General features: G+C 41.3%; 1 protein-coding gene across 1 annotated transcript in view; it reads right to left on the bottom strand.

Moving 5' to 3' along the window:
- The window catches only part of arfgef2 (ADP-ribosylation factor guanine nucleotide-exchange factor 2 (brefeldin A-inhibited)), a 29,302-nt gene extending 11,084 nt beyond the window's left edge, over window positions 1-18,218 (bottom strand). Inside the window, exons 1-25 of the mRNA XM_028016403.1 lie at window positions 17,869-18,218; window positions 13,079-13,109; window positions 12,674-12,797; window positions 11,050-11,196; window positions 9,663-9,842; window positions 8,568-8,847; window positions 8,362-8,484; window positions 7,799-7,926; window positions 7,397-7,530; window positions 5,803-6,037; window positions 5,616-5,715; window positions 5,290-5,429; window positions 4,435-4,543; window positions 4,166-4,352; window positions 3,925-4,036; window positions 3,634-3,839; window positions 3,429-3,513; window positions 3,086-3,257; window positions 2,762-2,913; window positions 1,926-2,054; window positions 1,701-1,859; window positions 1,462-1,609; window positions 394-490; window positions 285-325; window positions 41-210 (exon numbers count right to left, since the gene is read on the bottom strand). Coding sequence (XP_027872204.1) covers window positions 41-210; window positions 285-325; window positions 394-490; window positions 1,462-1,609; window positions 1,701-1,859; window positions 1,926-2,054; window positions 2,762-2,913; window positions 3,086-3,257; window positions 3,429-3,513; window positions 3,634-3,839; window positions 3,925-4,036; window positions 4,166-4,352; window positions 4,435-4,543; window positions 5,290-5,429; window positions 5,616-5,715; window positions 5,803-6,037; window positions 7,397-7,530; window positions 7,799-7,926; window positions 8,362-8,484; window positions 8,568-8,847; window positions 9,663-9,842; window positions 11,050-11,196; window positions 12,674-12,797; window positions 13,079-13,109; window positions 17,869-18,043 — 3,564 coding nt within the window. The 5' untranslated portion in view covers window positions 18,044-18,218. The remainder of the gene's footprint in view (window positions 1-40; window positions 211-284; window positions 326-393; window positions 491-1,461; window positions 1,610-1,700; window positions 1,860-1,925; window positions 2,055-2,761; window positions 2,914-3,085; window positions 3,258-3,428; window positions 3,514-3,633; window positions 3,840-3,924; window positions 4,037-4,165; window positions 4,353-4,434; window positions 4,544-5,289; window positions 5,430-5,615; window positions 5,716-5,802; window positions 6,038-7,396; window positions 7,531-7,798; window positions 7,927-8,361; window positions 8,485-8,567; window positions 8,848-9,662; window positions 9,843-11,049; window positions 11,197-12,673; window positions 12,798-13,078; window positions 13,110-17,868) is intronic.

The following is an 18,218-nucleotide window of genomic DNA, read 5'->3' as shown; positions in this document are numbered from 1 at the left end:
CAGGAAGACCCAGGCAGACATTCCGGACCGTTCCACTGACCTTGTTGAAGTGATCTCCGATAACCTGCCAAATTCGAGACCACTGCAGCCGGATGCGGTTCATGTTGTAGTACGAAATCTCCACGATTTTCTGCAGGCTGAACATTCTGGGCTGATGTGCCGAGGCCAGCTCGTCCATGGACACCGCACACAACCAGCGGACAAAGTCCACTGCACAGAAACGGACACACAGTGTATGGTTTCATTTTCTAACCTGCAGCTAATCCCAAACAGCGTTGACTCACCGATTGCGTTTCCATCTAGTCGGGTGGAGCCGGTGAAAATCCTGGAAACAGAAAACCGGATTTAGAAGTAAAGCAAAAGAAAGGAGTGAAGTGTTAACTGTTGTCCCACCTATCAACAGCCACCACCACACTCTGAGAGCTGGTCTCTCCCACTGATTCCTGGATGTGAGCCATTTGTCTCTTGTCCTGACTTCCAACCAGGTTTCCTGCAACAGCAACACATTAAACTTGCAATCAAAACCCACGGCCAGAATTGGAGACAGGAAATCAAAATTAACCACATCAGTGAAAAATATGGCAGTAAAAGTACGGTGGCATATTAGAGCCACTGTAGACAGAACATTTTTCAAAAAACTCAAAAATTTTGAGATTAATCTCAGAAATTTATTTTATTTAGTTCCAAAAGTTGAAAAACTTAAGGAAATAAAAAAAAAATCTTTAGATAAATCTCAGAAAAACCCTCAACTTAGAAATGCTTAGAAATTGCTAGTTTTTTCTAGCAAAAATGTTGATACTATTGTTTTCCAGCCACAAAGTATTTATGGCACAATCATCATACTACACTACCTACAGTGGTTATAAAAATGCTAAATATATCCAACATGTTTTAAAAGAAATTTGACTTTGTAATTTAACATCATGAAATTATAGTTCTGTGTCTTTAAGAAACGTTTGGTCTTTTTGAAACTCTACCTTCAGGAAGTCATTGTAACAGTGCTCCTCTATTAACCCTTTAACAACAGTTCTACCAGCATTTCACTGATAAGTGGTTCTATAATAAGCTCAGCAGGTGATTTCTAGTGGCTGCTGGCTAGTCTGAAGGAGCTGAGTGGGGGAGACAGAAGGGAGGGTTTAGCTCTATTTAGTTAAAGCTTGGAAACTTGCGCCTACAAGGCTGTGCTAAATCTACCTCTGTGTTTTGCACAGCTGAATGGTTGCCATGGGAGATTAAAGGATTTCTCTAACATACATGAAAGAATCAAAGCAACACTCCAGGTATGTTGCTGATGAAGGGATAACATTATGACATCATATGAAGCTTAAAAAAGTCGATTTTACATATTACTGCACCCTTAAAAAATATGTTGGTACTGCACTTTTTCAGCCAAATATCAAAAGTCGTTTTGGAAGGTCCAAAGAGCCGCAGGCTGCAGATCCCCGGTTTGGGGGAACCTACCCAGTCCCAGAGGCATGAACTCCTCAGTGCCAGGAGGAAGCCCCCTGATGCTCCCCTCTCTGTCTCGGACCACTCCTGAGATGTAGCGCGTCTTCACCCCTGTGCCGATCAGCTGGGCCAGCTCCAGCTGACTAATACATCTCAGTATCTATGACAACCGTACAACAACAACAAAAATAAAAATCTCTCGTTAAGGTGGAAAAACGGCAGCGCTTCATTTTATGTGTAGGATTCTGCACCTCATGCCAGGAGTTGCCCAGGTAGTTCCCATCAGTGTGAGCGACGGTGATCAGCGTCTTTATGGTGTCGATGTTCTTCTGCTTCATCTCGGTGATGCTGGAGCTGGCCGTCAGCAGCGTGAAGCGGGCCAGGGCTTGGACGTAGGCGTCTCTCTCCAGCTGAGAGCAGAAGCTGAAGTCACTACCCTGACTCTAATGTTCTCACCGCTGTGTGTGTGAGCAGACCTGCATGCTGAAGATGCAGGCGATCCTGACGGCGCATCGGATGCCCTCCAGACACAATGAGGCCACTTCTGGGTCGTCACAGTCCTGCAGTCCCACGCTGAAGGCGGCCAGCAGTGGAGTCCAGGCAAGCTGGGATACACAAATCAGAGGTGGAGTCACTTTATTTAGCAGGAAATACAGAATACAGCCTACCTTTAACTACCCAATGCATTTTTACAACAGAGTATTAGGTCCAGACTAAATGATTTTCATTTGAATTACAAGAATAAAGTCAAAATATTAGCAGAATAAAGACACAATACTATCATAGGAAAGTTGTTAAAATTACAAGAAAAAAGTCGTTTTAATGAGATCAAAGCTTCCATAGAGTTATCAAACTGATGTGAGAAGTTTATCTAGTCTGTGGTTCTTTCTTCAATCGTTTCAAAATTTTGCTGATGATAATAATTTGATTCTTATGTGTTAAAACACTTTACAAGTATGTTCTACTTGTAAAGCTGACACCCAAATATAACTTTACAAAATGCCCAACATTCCTCATTTTATTTTATTACTATTTTTCCTGTAGGAGTTTTTAAGAAATTACTACTTAGTTCTTCATATTATGACTTTTTCTATTAACAGTACGAATTTATTCTCATATTAGTTCAACTATAATATTGATAATATATAATTTATATTATCCAGCCCTACCTGTGAATATTTATGCAAAGCACTGAACTTCTAATTCTACTTCTGTAGTTTCTGACTAACTAAAAAAATATATATATATTTTTTCTACCTCATTTTGATATTTTATTTTGCACAATAGATGGAAATGGGAAGATAACTGTTACCTTGAACATGGGTCTGACGTGCTCCAGGTGTTTGGCACTGAAGAACGGAGCCTGAGCGTGGCTGACGGCCTCCATTAGCGCTTTAGCCGTCTTCGCCATCTGCTCCATCTCCATATTGTACAGCAGGCGGCGCTGCTTCTCACTGGCCACACCTGGAGGAGGAGCAGCATCAATCTAAAAGCTTAGGGTCAACAGTCCAAACACTGAGACTGGAATACAATTAAGTCTGATGTGTCTGGTAAGTCTTTTTGGTAAGAAATATCCAACACTGGTCTTCAAACAAACTCGTAAATGCGAGCAAAGAACGCTGACTGAAGTACTCACTCTGCTTGGTTGACTTTGGAGTGATTGAAAACTCTTTGCTTTCCTTCATGGCAATTTTCTTGCCAGCGATCTCATCGTATATGGAGGAGAGGTAGTCCTCGGGGAGGTCCTTGCTGTCGTTAATGCCCCGGTTCATCTTGATGTACTGCTCCTTTGTCATTTTGTTCTTCACCTAAAGACATAAAGACCAGGCTGGTTTGGTGGTCTAAGTCAAAAGCTTTCAGAGACCATGTCCATTATCTCATTGATCTAAAGTGTCCCAAAGGTGGCCAAAAGGCCTATTTATGGCCCTTTGGATGATTTTATTGAGTGGGCAGAAAGAGTAGTGGCCACTAGTTCCTACCTGAGGACTGTGCAGGTCTGTGGTTAGCATAATGATGGAATACGCCAGCACATATGCAGTGTCTGCACTGGCAAACATGGTTTGTCTGTAAAAGACAACAGAGTTCATGGTAAAAGTTAGAGCATCAAAATCAAACCCATAAAGCTCTAAAAATCACTTCAGATGAGCCCAAGTGAACTCCCCAACCGCCACAGGCTAACCGTACCCTTGGTTACATTCGAGGTACCGCGCAGCAAACTTCTCCATGAGCCTATCGATCTTCTGGGCCTCCCCTGGCAGCCGAAAGCCTTCCAAGAACGTTCTCAGAGCCGAAACAAAGTCACGGCCACAGAAGTCCAGCTGGTCCACGTAACAGTACATCACCTCTTTGTTGAACTTTGTGTTCTCGCCAAGAAACTCCCCCACCTGCGTCTGTTGACGGGTACACAGAGAGCGGTTTAGCTAGCATAGACGAGGAATCCATCAGGGCAGATGTTAAGGTTGGTGAAGCCCTGACAGTGTCCAGCCGGTCCTCCTGGTGGAGAAACTGGGCAATTTCCTCTGCAGTGGAGCTGAGCATGCCCTGGTCCTGCAGGTACTGGATGCCACGCTTGGGTTTCTTGTTGAACCTGTAAAGGGAACGGTTCTGATTGGTCCCCATAACACCAGGAGGCCTAGATGCAGTCAGAGCCTTGCAGAAACAAACCAATGTGAAGGCTCCTAAAGCTCATTTCCAACCGTGCAGAGAAAGTGCTCACAGTTCGATGCCGTGCTCGATGATGTCCTTCTGCTGCTTGATCACCTCATACTGCTCTGGGTGGTCTGCCTGCGACATAGTGATGCTGGAGTAGTTGGAGTCCAGCGAGCTGACACTGTCCCGGCGTCCTGCCGTCTGCTCAGGGAGCTTCAGCTCTCCTCCTTCTGAGTCGGGTGGATGCTCCTGACCTGAACACAAAACACGCCTGACGTCACCGTGCATCCAGATGCCCTGTGCCGCATACCAGCCATGGCTTTACCCTGCACTCACCCAGGTTAGCTTGAAGGTTGGGATTCACGTACATATCTTTGCTCCACTCCACCATGCATTTGAGGATGGACACAAGGCACTCCAAGCCCTTCTTACGTAAACTCAGCTCCTGCAGGAAACCCAAGGGGGCAAGTCAGCCACACGCTTTGATTAGGATTTAAATTTCCAAATAACAACTACGTGCGCTGAAGAAACAGCAAATGGCAAAAGAAAATAAATCGATAAAATAAATAAAAATACGCGTACACCGATTGCAGTTTTTTGGCCGATCACTGATCTTTAAAGGGGCAGTATTATGCATTTTCCAGACACAGAGTGCCATTTTATAGCACAATCAATTAACTATGTTACCTTTAGAAACATGACTTTGAAGTTTAACACCTTGAAATGGCGCCACTATCTTTTTAACTCCTGCTCTTTATGAAACCCAGCCTACACAACATGGCTTCTCTATTAACCCTTTTAGCATCGTTTTTACCAGCGCTGCACTGAGAAGTAGCTCCTATAAGGAGCTCAGCAGATGCACAGTTGCACCAGGTGTTTGCTAATAGCTGCTGGCTAGTCTGAAGGAGCAGAGTCCGGGGAGGCGGAAGCTTGGAAACTGCAGCTCAGAGAAGGATCTCCATCCTCAAAGGCAGCTCAGCTGACTGGTTGCCATGGAGATTAAAGGATTTCTCAACATTCCATGTATGTTTTTGATGAGAGACTGACATTATAACATGATGTAAAGCTCAAAAAAGTCAATTTTACATAACATCACTGCCTTAAAAAGCTGATTTATCGGTGGCACCCCTGAAGAAAAAAAAAAAGGCAGCTGATGTTCAGAACAACCGATCACAGTGAGAGGAATCACACCTGCAGAGGAGTCATGCCGAGTTCTTGCCCACTCCGGCCCTGAGCGATCTTAGACAAGTCGTTGACAAGACGCTCAAAGATGTTGGCGGCATTTAAATCACAGTCGTAATTTACATAGATGTCGACTACACACTGGGCATCTGAGGGAGCAAACAGGAAAGCTTTTAACACAGTTCACCTGGGATAATCTGAGATGGTTTCCGGAGTGTTTTTCAAATTTAATAAAGATAGAAAACCAAGAAATCACATTTACATAAGTAGAAGGCAACTAGACAGAGATGGGGAAGCAGTTCATGAGATGAAGGCATTTTTTTTGTATCCATTACCTGCACAAATGCGTGTCAGGGTCTGAATAACCATCCACTTGTGTTCAAAGGAACTGGTCGTCGTCTCCAGGATGGTAAGGAAGATTTCTCGAAAAAACACCTGATACGGAGAAGGTAAAAGCTCATCATCATCTACTGCAATTAAGCAGCACAACCAGAGCAACAGGATCAGCCTGCGCCTTCGTACCTCAATCTGCATCTTCAGGTGGACCTTGAAGTGTGACAGTAGAGTTAGGAAAATGGCTAATGAGAGCTCGAACACCTCTGGCACGGAGGAGACGCCGTTTTTGGACAAGGCCACGCACAGATATTGTTTGATGGCGTTCACGAACATCTCGTGGGTGCGGAACACTGGCCCGGCGCCCTGCAGCACAGACAGCAGCAGCTGCAGGGACACGATCTTAGAGCGCAGCTCATGGGACCTGCAGACGAGAGCAACAAACGGCAACAAACTAATGAAATATTGTGGTTTGCTAATAATTCAGCGAGATGTCTAACAAGGTACAAGCAGTTTGCTTTGTGACGTACTTCCTGTACTCATTTCATTTCACTCTGACCTATTTACACCGTCTGGCCTGAAGTCTAGTGTTACAGTAACCAGAACCTCACCTGCAAGGCAGGAGGCCGAATCAACCTTTGGTAAACTAAGAGGCTCAGTGGAGGTTTCAGCTGAGAATGGAAGGAAAAATCTTCTGCAACTCAATTGAACTTTTCCATGTTTTTCCATGTTGCAAACACAACATTTTATGTGTTTTATTGAGATTTTATGATTTAGACCAACACAAACTAGTGCACAGTTGCGAAGTTGAAAGAAAATGATGTGGTTATGAAGAGCCGTGTTTCCATCAACGTTTTTTTATTCGCATTTTAAAAGGTTGACGGAAACGGTGAAATTCAACATCATTTCCTGAACTTCACAATAAACGTCTTTACGCTCGCTTGAGGTGGTTTGTGGGCTTTTCTGAAAAAGCACAAACAAGTTCTGATGTAGCAAATTTTTCTTCCACTTGCTTGTTTGTGCCTTATCAGAGGCACAAAAATCTGAAAATTTCTAGGAAGTCCGAACCTCCAGCAAAGACGGGAGAACTTTCAGCCAGAAGAACTCCAGGCTGGGATTTGAGCTCCATGATTCTTAGCAACCTCTACTTCCAGTTCACTCATAACATCAACATCTGACAAAATCACACTAGAACCCTGGTTGATTCGCTTCGTAGAGGTAGATGGAAACACATCTAATTCTCGTTTTCTTTTTTTTTTTGCTTAAAATGCTGCTTAAGAAGTGCCACGTTTTAGACTGCTTCTTGACAAAAAATAAATTCAAACCACAAATTATTTAAAGTCCACTTCAAAATGCACCACTTTGTGTTGCTTTATTACATAAGATCTCAAATCATTTGTGTTTGGGTGAATCATGTTAAAATTTTTGCAGTAAAGCATCAGTATAAAAACACAGTGGACATTTTTTCTCAACATGAAAAACATCTAAAGAAGGGGTCTCAAACTCCAGTCCTGAAGGGCCAGTGTCCTGCAACTTTTAGTTGTGCCTCTGCTGCACCACACCTGAATGGAATAATTAGGTCATTAAGGCTTTGGAGAACTGATCTACACAAGGAGGAGGAGGTAATTAAGCCATTTCATTCCAGTGTTTTGTGCCTGTGGCACATCTAAAAACAGCAGGACAGCGGCCCTGGAGGACTGGAGTTTGAGACCCCTGATCTAAAGCATCAACATGAAAGGAGAAAAAAAGAAATGTGAATTCAGGAAGAAAACAAAATACATACTTGGGGTCAGGAGGACCGTCGGCCAGAGGTTTCATAGAGAGTTTGCACAGAGAGCGGAACACCAGAAAAGCATCTTTCTGCAGGATATGCGAGAACCGCGCTGTGTTGTTGGGTCCATGCAGAGCGTCCGCATCCTGAGACAGAACGACAGCATGCGCTTCATTTTACAGAACTATTTCTGTTAACGCGACTCATTCCTGTTACCTCAGACGCAAAACTACTGATCTGTCACTAAAACTTCATGTAAACATTTTTTGAGAACTCTGGCAAAAGATTGGTACAAGTATATCACATAAAGTCTCAATTAACGCAGAAAGATATAAACTTTCACATATTTATCAGTCAAACTTTCCAACTTAAGGCTAAATGAATATTTATGAAAAAAAAAAAAGGCTTCCCCACCAGAATGTCAGCGGAGGAAACAGAGGTGCGATCCTCGATGATACCGTTCATCTGCTGGGCCTCTGTTCTGCCTCTGGATGGCGCCACCTCCGTCTGCTCAGGAGTAGAATGAACTGGGGGCTCACCATCTGAAACACAGGCCCCAGCAGACATACTGTACTTACACTGCAAAAACAACTAAATGTCTCAAGTATTTTTGGCCTAATTTCTAGTGCAAATATTTTTGTACACTTGAAATAAGACAAAAGGCATATTAACGTAAGTTCACCCGCTTTGATTTGGTAAAGAACACTTAATACTGGAACTCGATTTTTTTAAATGTCCAAAGTAAAACATAACTAAACTACTAAAAACAAAACAAAAAAATAACAATCCCACTTACAACCAAAACCACAAATAAAACAGATTATGATGTCTATGAACAAAATTGCCCTTAAAAAAATATGAATCACCAGAAAGAAAATTATTGATCTCATTTTAATTTATTATGCGATTAATTGAATAACTGCTTATTGCAACAGGCTTCATCCGACGCATCAAATAAAAATAAAGCAAAAACAAACCTGTTCCAGAGTGAGTCTGCCCAGGCTCTCCTTCTGCTGCCACAGACTCTGCTGGGTTTGATTTGTTCCCTTCCTGAGCTGCTACAGGATGCTTCTCAACACCTTCATCTTCAAACACTGAATCTGATATTAATAAAGAAAAACTCCATGATCCAATCCACACTTTTAAGCTTTTTTTTTTTTTTTTAATCTCATGTGTGACGAACCTCTAGATGGCGTGACCTGCTCTGAACCTCCGTCTTCAGCTTCTCCGTTGACAGAGGGCCTGTCTGTGTCAGGGTCAGCTGCTGGGGTTGGGGGTGTGGTGGAGTGGGTGGTGTCGGCGTTGGTGCTGAGGTCTGGGGTACTGACTCCTGGGGAGGGAGGCTCGGGGGTTGAGGTCCGGTCAGAGCGGGGGGAGCCAGACCTCCTGCCGCCTGGAACCGGGGAAGGGTTCTGATGGGGCAGCCGGAGCCGCTCCTTCTCCTGCTCCTGAGCCTCCAGGGCCTGAGGGCACCACCAGGGGGAGAATGACAGGCGTTTGTAACAGAGAAATAAAGAAATAATAGTTATAGAAACAGAAGTGGAGCTTTTTTTTAGCTGGCTGACACATTTTGTCCTCACTTACAGGAAGGAAATTTGCCTTTTAGGCCCAAATTATGATTGCAAAAAGCAAAGATCCTCCAGCCACCCTTAATTTAGTAGGCGTTTATGTTCTAAATTATTATAAATGTCATTGTGTTTGCAGGAGTAGGCAATATTTTTTTTTTCTGTTTTTTTTTAAGTGTTTAGGTTACAGTTCTACATTAAAGTTAATTTAGGGACTTTATCATATTAATTTCAATTAATTAAGTACATAGATTTTAACACATAAAAATTTTTAATACAATTAATTGCGGGGGGTTTCTTTTGCTTTTAATGTCCCCGCATGTTTCTGGTATGCCTGTAACTCTGCCACACAAGTGAAAACGTATACAGTCTATTTTTCCAAAGAAGTTCCATAAATGATCAGGGGTTCCTGAAACACTGGAACTTTGCACCATCTGATGGCTTAAGAACTTCAGTAAAATATTATAAACAATTCATATCTTTGTTGTGGAGCTCATATGATATTTATTTATTTATTTGTTTTTGAATTGAAAATGTTGCTTACTTTGTTGCGTTGAATCTGTAATTTGATTAACTACAGATTAACGCTATAATTAACATGCGCATGATTGACAGTGCTAAGACCCTCCTCCTGGCTCTGATTGGTTGGTCCTGACCAGAAGTGGTGTATTTTGTCAGTAGGACCTCAGGGAGGAGTAGCATGTTGTACTAACGGCCTGGTTCTCCATGCGTGTGAAGATGACGTTGAGCATCTGAGTGAGAGTGGCCTTGGCTGTGGTCTGGTTGATGAGGTTGCGGCTGGCCAGGTAAATGTTGTAGCAGGTCCTGACGGTCAGCAGCACTGTGCCCTCGTGGATCTCTATGTGTGGTGAGGTCACCGCTGTCAGTAGGGCCTGGACAAACAAAACAGGAAGTGAAGGCTTCATCACACAGGATGCCTCTGCACCTGCTGAGTCACCACTGCACTTCCCTTTATCTGCGACTTATTAGAGCCTCTGCTAGAGTTTCAGACTGGTTGTTACAGTGTTCAACTCTTAAAGCAGAAACAAAACAAGTGTTTTTTACTCTTTGTATAAAACAGAAAGACTGCAGCAACACTTTAGCTTGAAAACATACTGATTATCAGTCTATAAATCTTGTGTCAACAGTTCTAAGTCTGGGTTTACTGCATGACAGACATGATCCTGTTCTAATCAGGATCTGTTTAAGGATCCTACAGAAGTAAAAGAATGATAAGATACATGTTTCATCTTCAAAGCTAAATCATGCTGCTAAATATGGATCAGCAGCACCACAATCAAACTAAGTTGGCTTTAGTCAAAGAGTTTGAATCACCTGACATACAGGACTGTCACAATACATTTTATGAATGTTAAATTTCCTCAGAAGTTATTGCGATAAGTGATAATATTGTTATTTTGAGACCAGTTTTAAGTACTATAATGGTACAAGAAAAATAATGCAAGAACACCCTCCAATAACTCAATAAACTTTGATTTCTAATGAACATTTAACACTGGTATTGGAAGACATTTAAAAATCCAAATAAAAGAAACACTCAAACAAAAAACAAAGTGGAAATCAAAATCTTTGTAAACAAAAGTGATCTTCACAAAAGGAGCTAGTTGTGTCCAATGCATCCAGTCTTTAGCGAAAAGACAGCAAGAAGAAAAAAAACTAAAGTCATGCAAAAGGAAATTATTGAGCTTGTTTAAATTTATCATGTGAATTATTGAAACCGTTTTACCAGCCAATATAAATAAATTAAAAAACTCTTCTAAAATGTTTCCACTCAGAACATACTGCATCTAACGGTTATTTTCTGTGCCAACATGAAGCCAACACATCTCTATATCTCAACTTTAAAACAGATAAATAATGAGCACAACATTTAGCATATCATCACCTTCCTAAAGTAAAAGCCCAAGAAATTTTTGGTCAAAAACTATTTCAGTGAAAAAATATCACCACATCTTTCTTTCCAAAAGATGTTTTATGCATAAAAAAAAAATATATATATATATATTTTTTTTTAAATCACTTTTGTCAAAAAAAATAAAAAAATTACGTCAGCCATTATGCAATATGTTCGGTGCGTGCCTTGATGATTTGTAGCTGGACTCCCTCATCAGTTTGTGGGCCCTGGAAGCAGTTGCAGATGGTTTCCACCAGCCGGTCGATCAGCCTCTTGCCCGGCGCTTTGCTGTCTGGGGCGTTCCCAGTGATGTGACCGTATGCAATCAGTTTCTACAGAGGAGACACGTTAGGGCAACAGAAGCAAAGGCAATATCTGAGCTGGTGATATTATATGTTCGATGTATTAGAATACATCAAACATAAGGTTAAATGAGGTTAGATGATAAGGTTAGATGACTATGGCCACCTGGGAGCAACCCTAACCTGTGTTAAACTACAGTCATCCTGACGAGGTTAATCCCTCCTCAACCATGTAGACATGACCAGATTAGAGATGCAGTGATCAGATATCAATATTGGTATCGGCCCCAATATTTAATTTTTTTTTTTTTTAATTCTAGCTCGGATATGAGAGACAATGTGCCTGATCCATAAGGGCAGATCTATTCTGTCTAATTCTAATGGTGGTCTGAGCAACATCATGATTAGTTATTTTACATCATATCTAGAATTCCTAATTGCACTTTCTGATCTATTTGAAAGAAGGTTTGTTGCAGTTCATTTTTACATGTTTGACCAACATAGTCAACCTATTTGTGTCAGTTTCAGGTCCTTTTCTATTTCTACATTGGTTGTTCTACTCTAAGTTGCACTGGCTGAGCAAATGAAAGTTGTGTTGTTTTTACATGTTTGACCGAGCTTGAGAAGCTATTTGTGTATTTAAGTGTGCTGTACTGGTGCAGTTACCAAATAAATTAGCAATTCAGTACATTTATGTCTGTGTTTATAAATAAAATAAAACGCTTTAAGTAAGTTTAGTGGTTTCTCTGTATCAGATTGTAACAGCCAATACCAGACCTCAGATATTGGTATCAGAAGTGAAAAAAGTGGATCAACCACAACAAAAGCAAATAATAACGGTGGAGGAACTCTGTAATTGGTTTGGTTGTCGACTAAGGAAAAAACTTGAACTTGAAATAATTTTTATCAATGCATCACCTTTTCCACCAGTGAAGTCGCCTGTGACTACCTTGTTTGGTGTGTTAGGGGTGTAATGAAGCGGGATGACTCCACCCCCATCACTGCATCGGCCCATTCATACAGCACATGTTTTGTGGAAGAAGCTACTGTCATCTTGTGGGAGCATCAATGTACTACAACATTGTAAAAGAAGGCTTTTCACATCAACCACATAGCAGAAACTGCAACAAAAACACTGAAGTTTTTATATTTAAAATATTACCAAATATAATATTTACCACAACACTAACTCAAAAAAGTGCCAACTAGATGATAGTACACACAACTGTGCCTACTAGGATTATTATTGAATGAAGTCATGAGGTCAGACGAGATTCAGAGCTCTAGGAAAAAATGTGGAGTCTTTGTTTTAGGTGCACACCAAGCATGTGGAACAGGTGGAACAAGATTTCACCACCTTGCAACATACGGACAGGTAACCGAAAAACACCTGCTGTGGACAGGAGACAAAAAGAGCTTGGATCTAAGTATTTAAGTGCCCAGACAAGTGTGTGTGTGTGTGTGTGTGTGTGTGTGTGTGTGTGTGTGTGTGGTAGTAAAAACAAACCTGCAAACAGTCCAAAGAGGTGCTAACTATCCGGGGGGACTTCGACTGGCAGGCCAGCTCAAAGGGCAGCACATATTTGTCGGCTTCGATGTAATTTGCTTTGGGTGGGACCACTGTGCCATCCCTGGAAGACAAACAGACAGCTTAAAAAACAAAAACAAAACAAAGGACCACATTCTTCGTTTTAACATTTTTTAAAACAAATAATGGGCCAGATAATATGATTCACTGTTGCTCTGACGCTGCAGAAATCCAGATAACCAAGATTTAAGCTTTAAATCTTATAAACGCCACAGCCTGAAGGCCGCCTGAAGAGCTGCCGATGCACTACAGCTGCAGCCGCTACTGATTCATACTGGGATATAATAGTCCTTCGCTCCTCCGCATCCAGGTAGGAATACTTACTTTTGCTTTTCCAGTTCTTCCTTGATTTCATCTAAGACAGGGGAGACAAGAGAGGTCAAATGAGAACACATATCCAAGGGTTAAAGGGTGAACATAACATTCCTTTGGCAGACACATGTTTTAGTCTGGCACACAATCCTGTTACAAAGCAGAACCTGAGACTGTGTCTGTTTTTAATACTCAATATTTTACTGAACTTTCATCCCCTCATCTCATTTCCCCTGCTACTTTAACTATTCTGACTAATGGCTTCAGATAGGGCTTCACAGTAACGTGACCAACCAAATGTGTTACAGTCTGATAAGACTGCTGACTTCACAGAAAATGTCCCAATTACAGTTACATTATGATTTCATTAATAGAGATCATAGGAAAGTATGCGCTTTAAGTAAAGATTTAATTAGTCCAGGTTCTAAACGTAAAATTTAAAAGTCGATCTGCACCAATAAATTGTCCTCAATTTCCTTAATTTTGAGTGATCAGCGATTGGCCATTACTTACACATGAGACAGAAGCCTCATGTGTAAGTAATCTTATCTACCAATCTGCTTCCATGAAGGTCTAAAAATCAGCCACTGTCCCGTCTTGCTCTGCTGTGAGAGAGGGCTGACTGACAGACCTGCCCTCCAGGTCCCACCAGCACATGTAGGGGAAGCAACTATGTAGTTGTTTTATTTTATTTTATTTAAAAAATAAAAAAAATAAATAAATTTTAAAAATAGGTAATAAGCAACTAATATGCCATTAATTTACATCAAACCACTGTGAAACGCTCCAGTATTTCACTGAAACAAAGGGTTTGCAGACATGCTCTCTGGCAGTGCATGTTGGGTAATCAAAGGGACAAAGAGAAACTGGCAATTTAAGCAAGGTGTGTGCAGGTTTCACAAACACAAATTTAAGACTTTTAAAGATCAGTTTAAGACCACGGTGAATGAAATTTAAGACCTGGTAAGACTAGCGCCTGACCTCCATGTATAAAATCCATTAAACTTCCGACTTCAGCGTTTTCAAATTGCGCGCTTACATCAGTGCTAGTAGTGGCTAACTGTTTCCTGCGGAGCTTTAACCATACCACGACAAAACTGTGACATTTGTCACAGTATGTGATTATTGGCAGCCTCTGCAGCCCTAGCCCTCACAGAATCAAGCTTTATAGCACAAATTGAACGAAGTGTCATACAGTTTGGCGACAAAAGAGAGCCAATGGAAAAAAAATTAATGTCGTCCAGCCAACCAAAAATAAACAGCATAGACAAAAAAAGCTAGCAATGAAGATGTCAGCGCACGACTCAAACTTTTGCCTGACAGAAAAGTTCCTTAAGAATAATTTTTTCTTTAAAGTCTACATGTGCTAGATTAAATAGTCCTGACAATAATTAAAACCTGGGATTAACATACACTATACTGCCAAAAGTATTTGTTCACCCATCCATATTATTGGAATCAGGTGTTCCAATCACTTCCATGGCCAGAGGTGTTTAAAATCAAGCACCTGTGCATGCAGACTGTTTTTTACAAACATTTGTGAAAGAATTCCATTCCAGTGAGAGCGCAGTGAATTCCAGCGTGGAACTGTGATAGGATGCCACCTGTGCAACAAATCCAGTCGTGAATTTTTCTCGCTCCTAAATATTCCACAGTCAACTGTATTATAAGAAAATAGAAGTGTTTGGGAATAACAGTAACTCAGCTCCAAAGTGGTAGGCCATGTAACCTGACAGAGCGGGGTCAGCGGATGCTGAAGCACATAGTGATTTAAACTATACCAATTCCATCTAGGTTTTTTTAAGTACAGTAGGAGGACCTTTTACTTTCCTTGTAGGTAAAAGTAGAATTATGTTTTATTGTTTAATAAAACTGAATGAAGTGAGTGGTTGCCGTATGTTATTAAAAAGGACATCATTGCATAAAATAACGGTTTATGCAATGATGCCTTATTATTGAGATCTATGAATGCAGAGACTAAAATTTGACAAAACCATCTTACACCAAAATACAGCATGCAAAATGACATGATGTGTAAAATGTGCAAGGTCATGGAGGAAATGAAATAAGAACTTCTCTACAGCTAAAGACTGAACAAAAGATAGAACAATTCTTTTTTATGCTTATAACCAGAATAAAACTGCTAGGGTTCACTGCTCAATTTAGATGACAACGGGCAAATGAAGACATTCTTAATTGTAATTATAAAATACAGCAGTAGTAGTATAGTTTGTGTTTTTCCACTTAGGTTAGTCAAAATTATACATGCAGGCTCATTTGTACACATAGTCACCCCTGTTAATAATTAACTAAATGTCCATTGTCAAGTTGTACCTTGACCACATCCTTATTGTAGCCATCAAGAAGCTACTGGAATATATTTGGCAGCGTGTGTGTGTGTGTGTGTGTGTGTGTGTGTGGCCATTCCTTTGGCTTTTTCAACCTCAGAAGATGGAAAGCTGCTCGTAACATATACATATGGACGAGACAAAGACGGCTTTTCCAGTCAGACAACAATTGAGCTTTTTGACCACAATTACCAAAGTATGTTGAGAGGGGGAGGGGTTCGTTTCTCTGCTAGTTGTTATGGGAAATTGCAAAACGTGCAGAGAGTAATGAAGTCAAACACTCAACTTCTTCTCAAGTCAGTAGGTAGATGGTTGAAACTTGGACAGAGTTCCTCATATCCTCATCTTTCCAACCTTACAGCCACACAAAGATTTAAAGTGGAGCGGCAAAAGCAAACGAGGTGGATTAGCAATGTTTGCCAGCTGATAGTGTCATCCAGGACGTGTTATTGTGGAATATTGTCTCTGCTGCCTGGGGATTGAGCTGTTAGCATGTCGTCACACTATCATAAAGCAACGGTCTTCAGTCAGAGGACTTTTCAGATTTGTTGCGAGACTGACTGACAAGGACTCTTTGAAGATACTTGGATGATACGAGCTAGAACATTTAACTTCCCTTTGAGATAAAATAGTTTTGAAATAGCTCTAAAATAATCCCAAAAACACATAAGTGCTGGTTTATGCAATAGACAGAAGTAATCTAACATTAATCTTTTGGGATATCTTTGACCTCGGAGATGTTGCAGATTCATGGATTATGCACGAAAGTAGCACCTGTACAACAAAACAGACCAATTAAAATGTTCTGCTAACAGCAGTAAAACATCCAACGAGAATCTTGTTGATGGATTTAAAAAAAGCATTTGATCAAAGTGCATCTTCCTAGGAAACATTTCCCTAAATATTAGGAGTGTATAGTTATATTTGAGACTGCATGTATTATTTAAGAAGATCTACAAAACAATGAAACTTGCGCACTCAATCCCTGCTATTACAAATCAGTACAGTACATTTGTTTAATGTTGTTTAACTGTTCTAAAGAAATGCATAATTAAAAGTCTAAATTGAATGTCTGTAAACCACTGAGTAGGACATTTTTTGACATATACAGCTGCAAAGGAAGCTGTAAATTAAAAAGACAGGTGCTATTTCTGTTGGAGATTCAGAAAAAACAACAAATACAACTTAGGAATCATGCTTCTGCTGTTCCAAGATCCACACTGTCTGATTAATATCAACCAATAAACAATGTGGTAAACTCACTGTGTCACTTCTGATAGTGGGTTACGCATTTATGTTAGATTTAACACTCCCGTGGAGGCGTAACAACTTTAAAACAGCACTATCTGGGTATGACGCTTAAATTAAATGGTTAAAATTAACTAAATGCCCGCAGGAAATCTAGGAGAAATTAGGTGAATAAATTGAGTGTTTCACTTCAAACTGGTCTTTCAGGAGACCAAACAAGTCACCAAATCCTGTGAATACTCCTGAGTGTGAACAAATACAAGACTGAAGGAGAAAGAATTAGCACAAATGCAAACCTAGCTCTCGTCAGAGCTGGTAGGGAGGTCTATTCAGACCAAAGACACGCGGTTTAACTAATACACATCAAAGACACCGTTAGCTCAGCAGCCTGACGTGTGTAACACTATCTGTGACTGTGTTCAATGGAAAAGCAGGCCGGGTAGAGTATCCGGGAATTGGATAGCTCCTCTGTGTGTGCGTGTGCGCGCGCACAGCGAGACTGGACTGTCTGGCTGGGTGACAGTGCTACGTACAACGCACCGATTGGTCTGTTTGCCAAACTAGCCACGGCGAGCTAACGACAGCTACATTTCAAACCGATGATAATAGTCATAGTTTAGCACACAGAGGAGAGCCATTGTCAAAGTGTGAGAGTGGTGGCAACACATAGCGACACACCGCTGCCTTTAATCATTGGCTGACAGCTGAGCATGCAGGAAAGGCCATCAAAGTGCACGAAGCTGAAGTTAGCTTCCGATATGACGGTTGATTAAAGGGCTATTTCGTAATTTTTTTTGGTATCCGAACAAATTGTGCGCGTTGTATTTTTTTATGCATTACAAATTGTGCTAAAAAATTAATAAACAAAGTAAAGCTTAACTGAGTGACACCGTAATTGCATTTGTGTACGTTTACAGAGTTTTTCAATTTTTTTCATTTTTTCTTTTGGGAGTACAGGTTGCCTTTGATCAAGTCCAGATGGAAAAAACACACATCTTATTAGACTCGTTAAACCTGTTGTGGATTAACCTACGCTAAATACATTTGTTTCAAATCACAATATTTGATTTGGGAAAGAGAAAATGGCTAATTCAGGTAGCTCCTCCAACATAACCCCCCTAACAACAAGCTCGACACAAAAGAAATATATGAAATGTGACCCATAAAACGGTGTATCGGAACCAGAAGCCAACAGAAAGCACCTACCGAGCGCCACCTGACAGGCTTTGCGCAGCTGGCTGTGTTGGCTCCTCTTCACCTCCTTATCCGACAGGATTTTCTCCAGCGCCCTGGACAGAAACATGCTCTTGGTTTTACTGTTTCCCGACTGCGAGTGCTGCCGTTGCTGCTCCCGTGGCGGCCGCTGTCGCTGCTCCTGCATCTCTCGGTCGAGTAACCGCTCCTCTCCTCAGGCCGTCATGTTCGGCCTGGCCCCCGCGAAGAAAGCAGGTAACGAAGGAAGCTAGCAAAAGCCAGGCTATCGGTGTCTGTCCAGTAGGGGTTCTAGCTGAGCTCCAGCGCCGCCATGCTGGCTACACGTCACGTCATGTGATGGT

Source organism: Xiphophorus couchianus, chromosome 1 (genome assembly GCF_001444195.1).
Source record: "Xiphophorus couchianus chromosome 1, X_couchianus-1.0, whole genome shotgun sequence".
Lineage (NCBI taxonomy): Eukaryota > Metazoa > Chordata > Actinopteri > Cyprinodontiformes > Poeciliidae > Xiphophorus > Xiphophorus couchianus.
The sequence above is the reverse complement of the archived record's forward strand: the minus strand, read 5'-3'. Positions and strand labels throughout refer to the sequence as shown.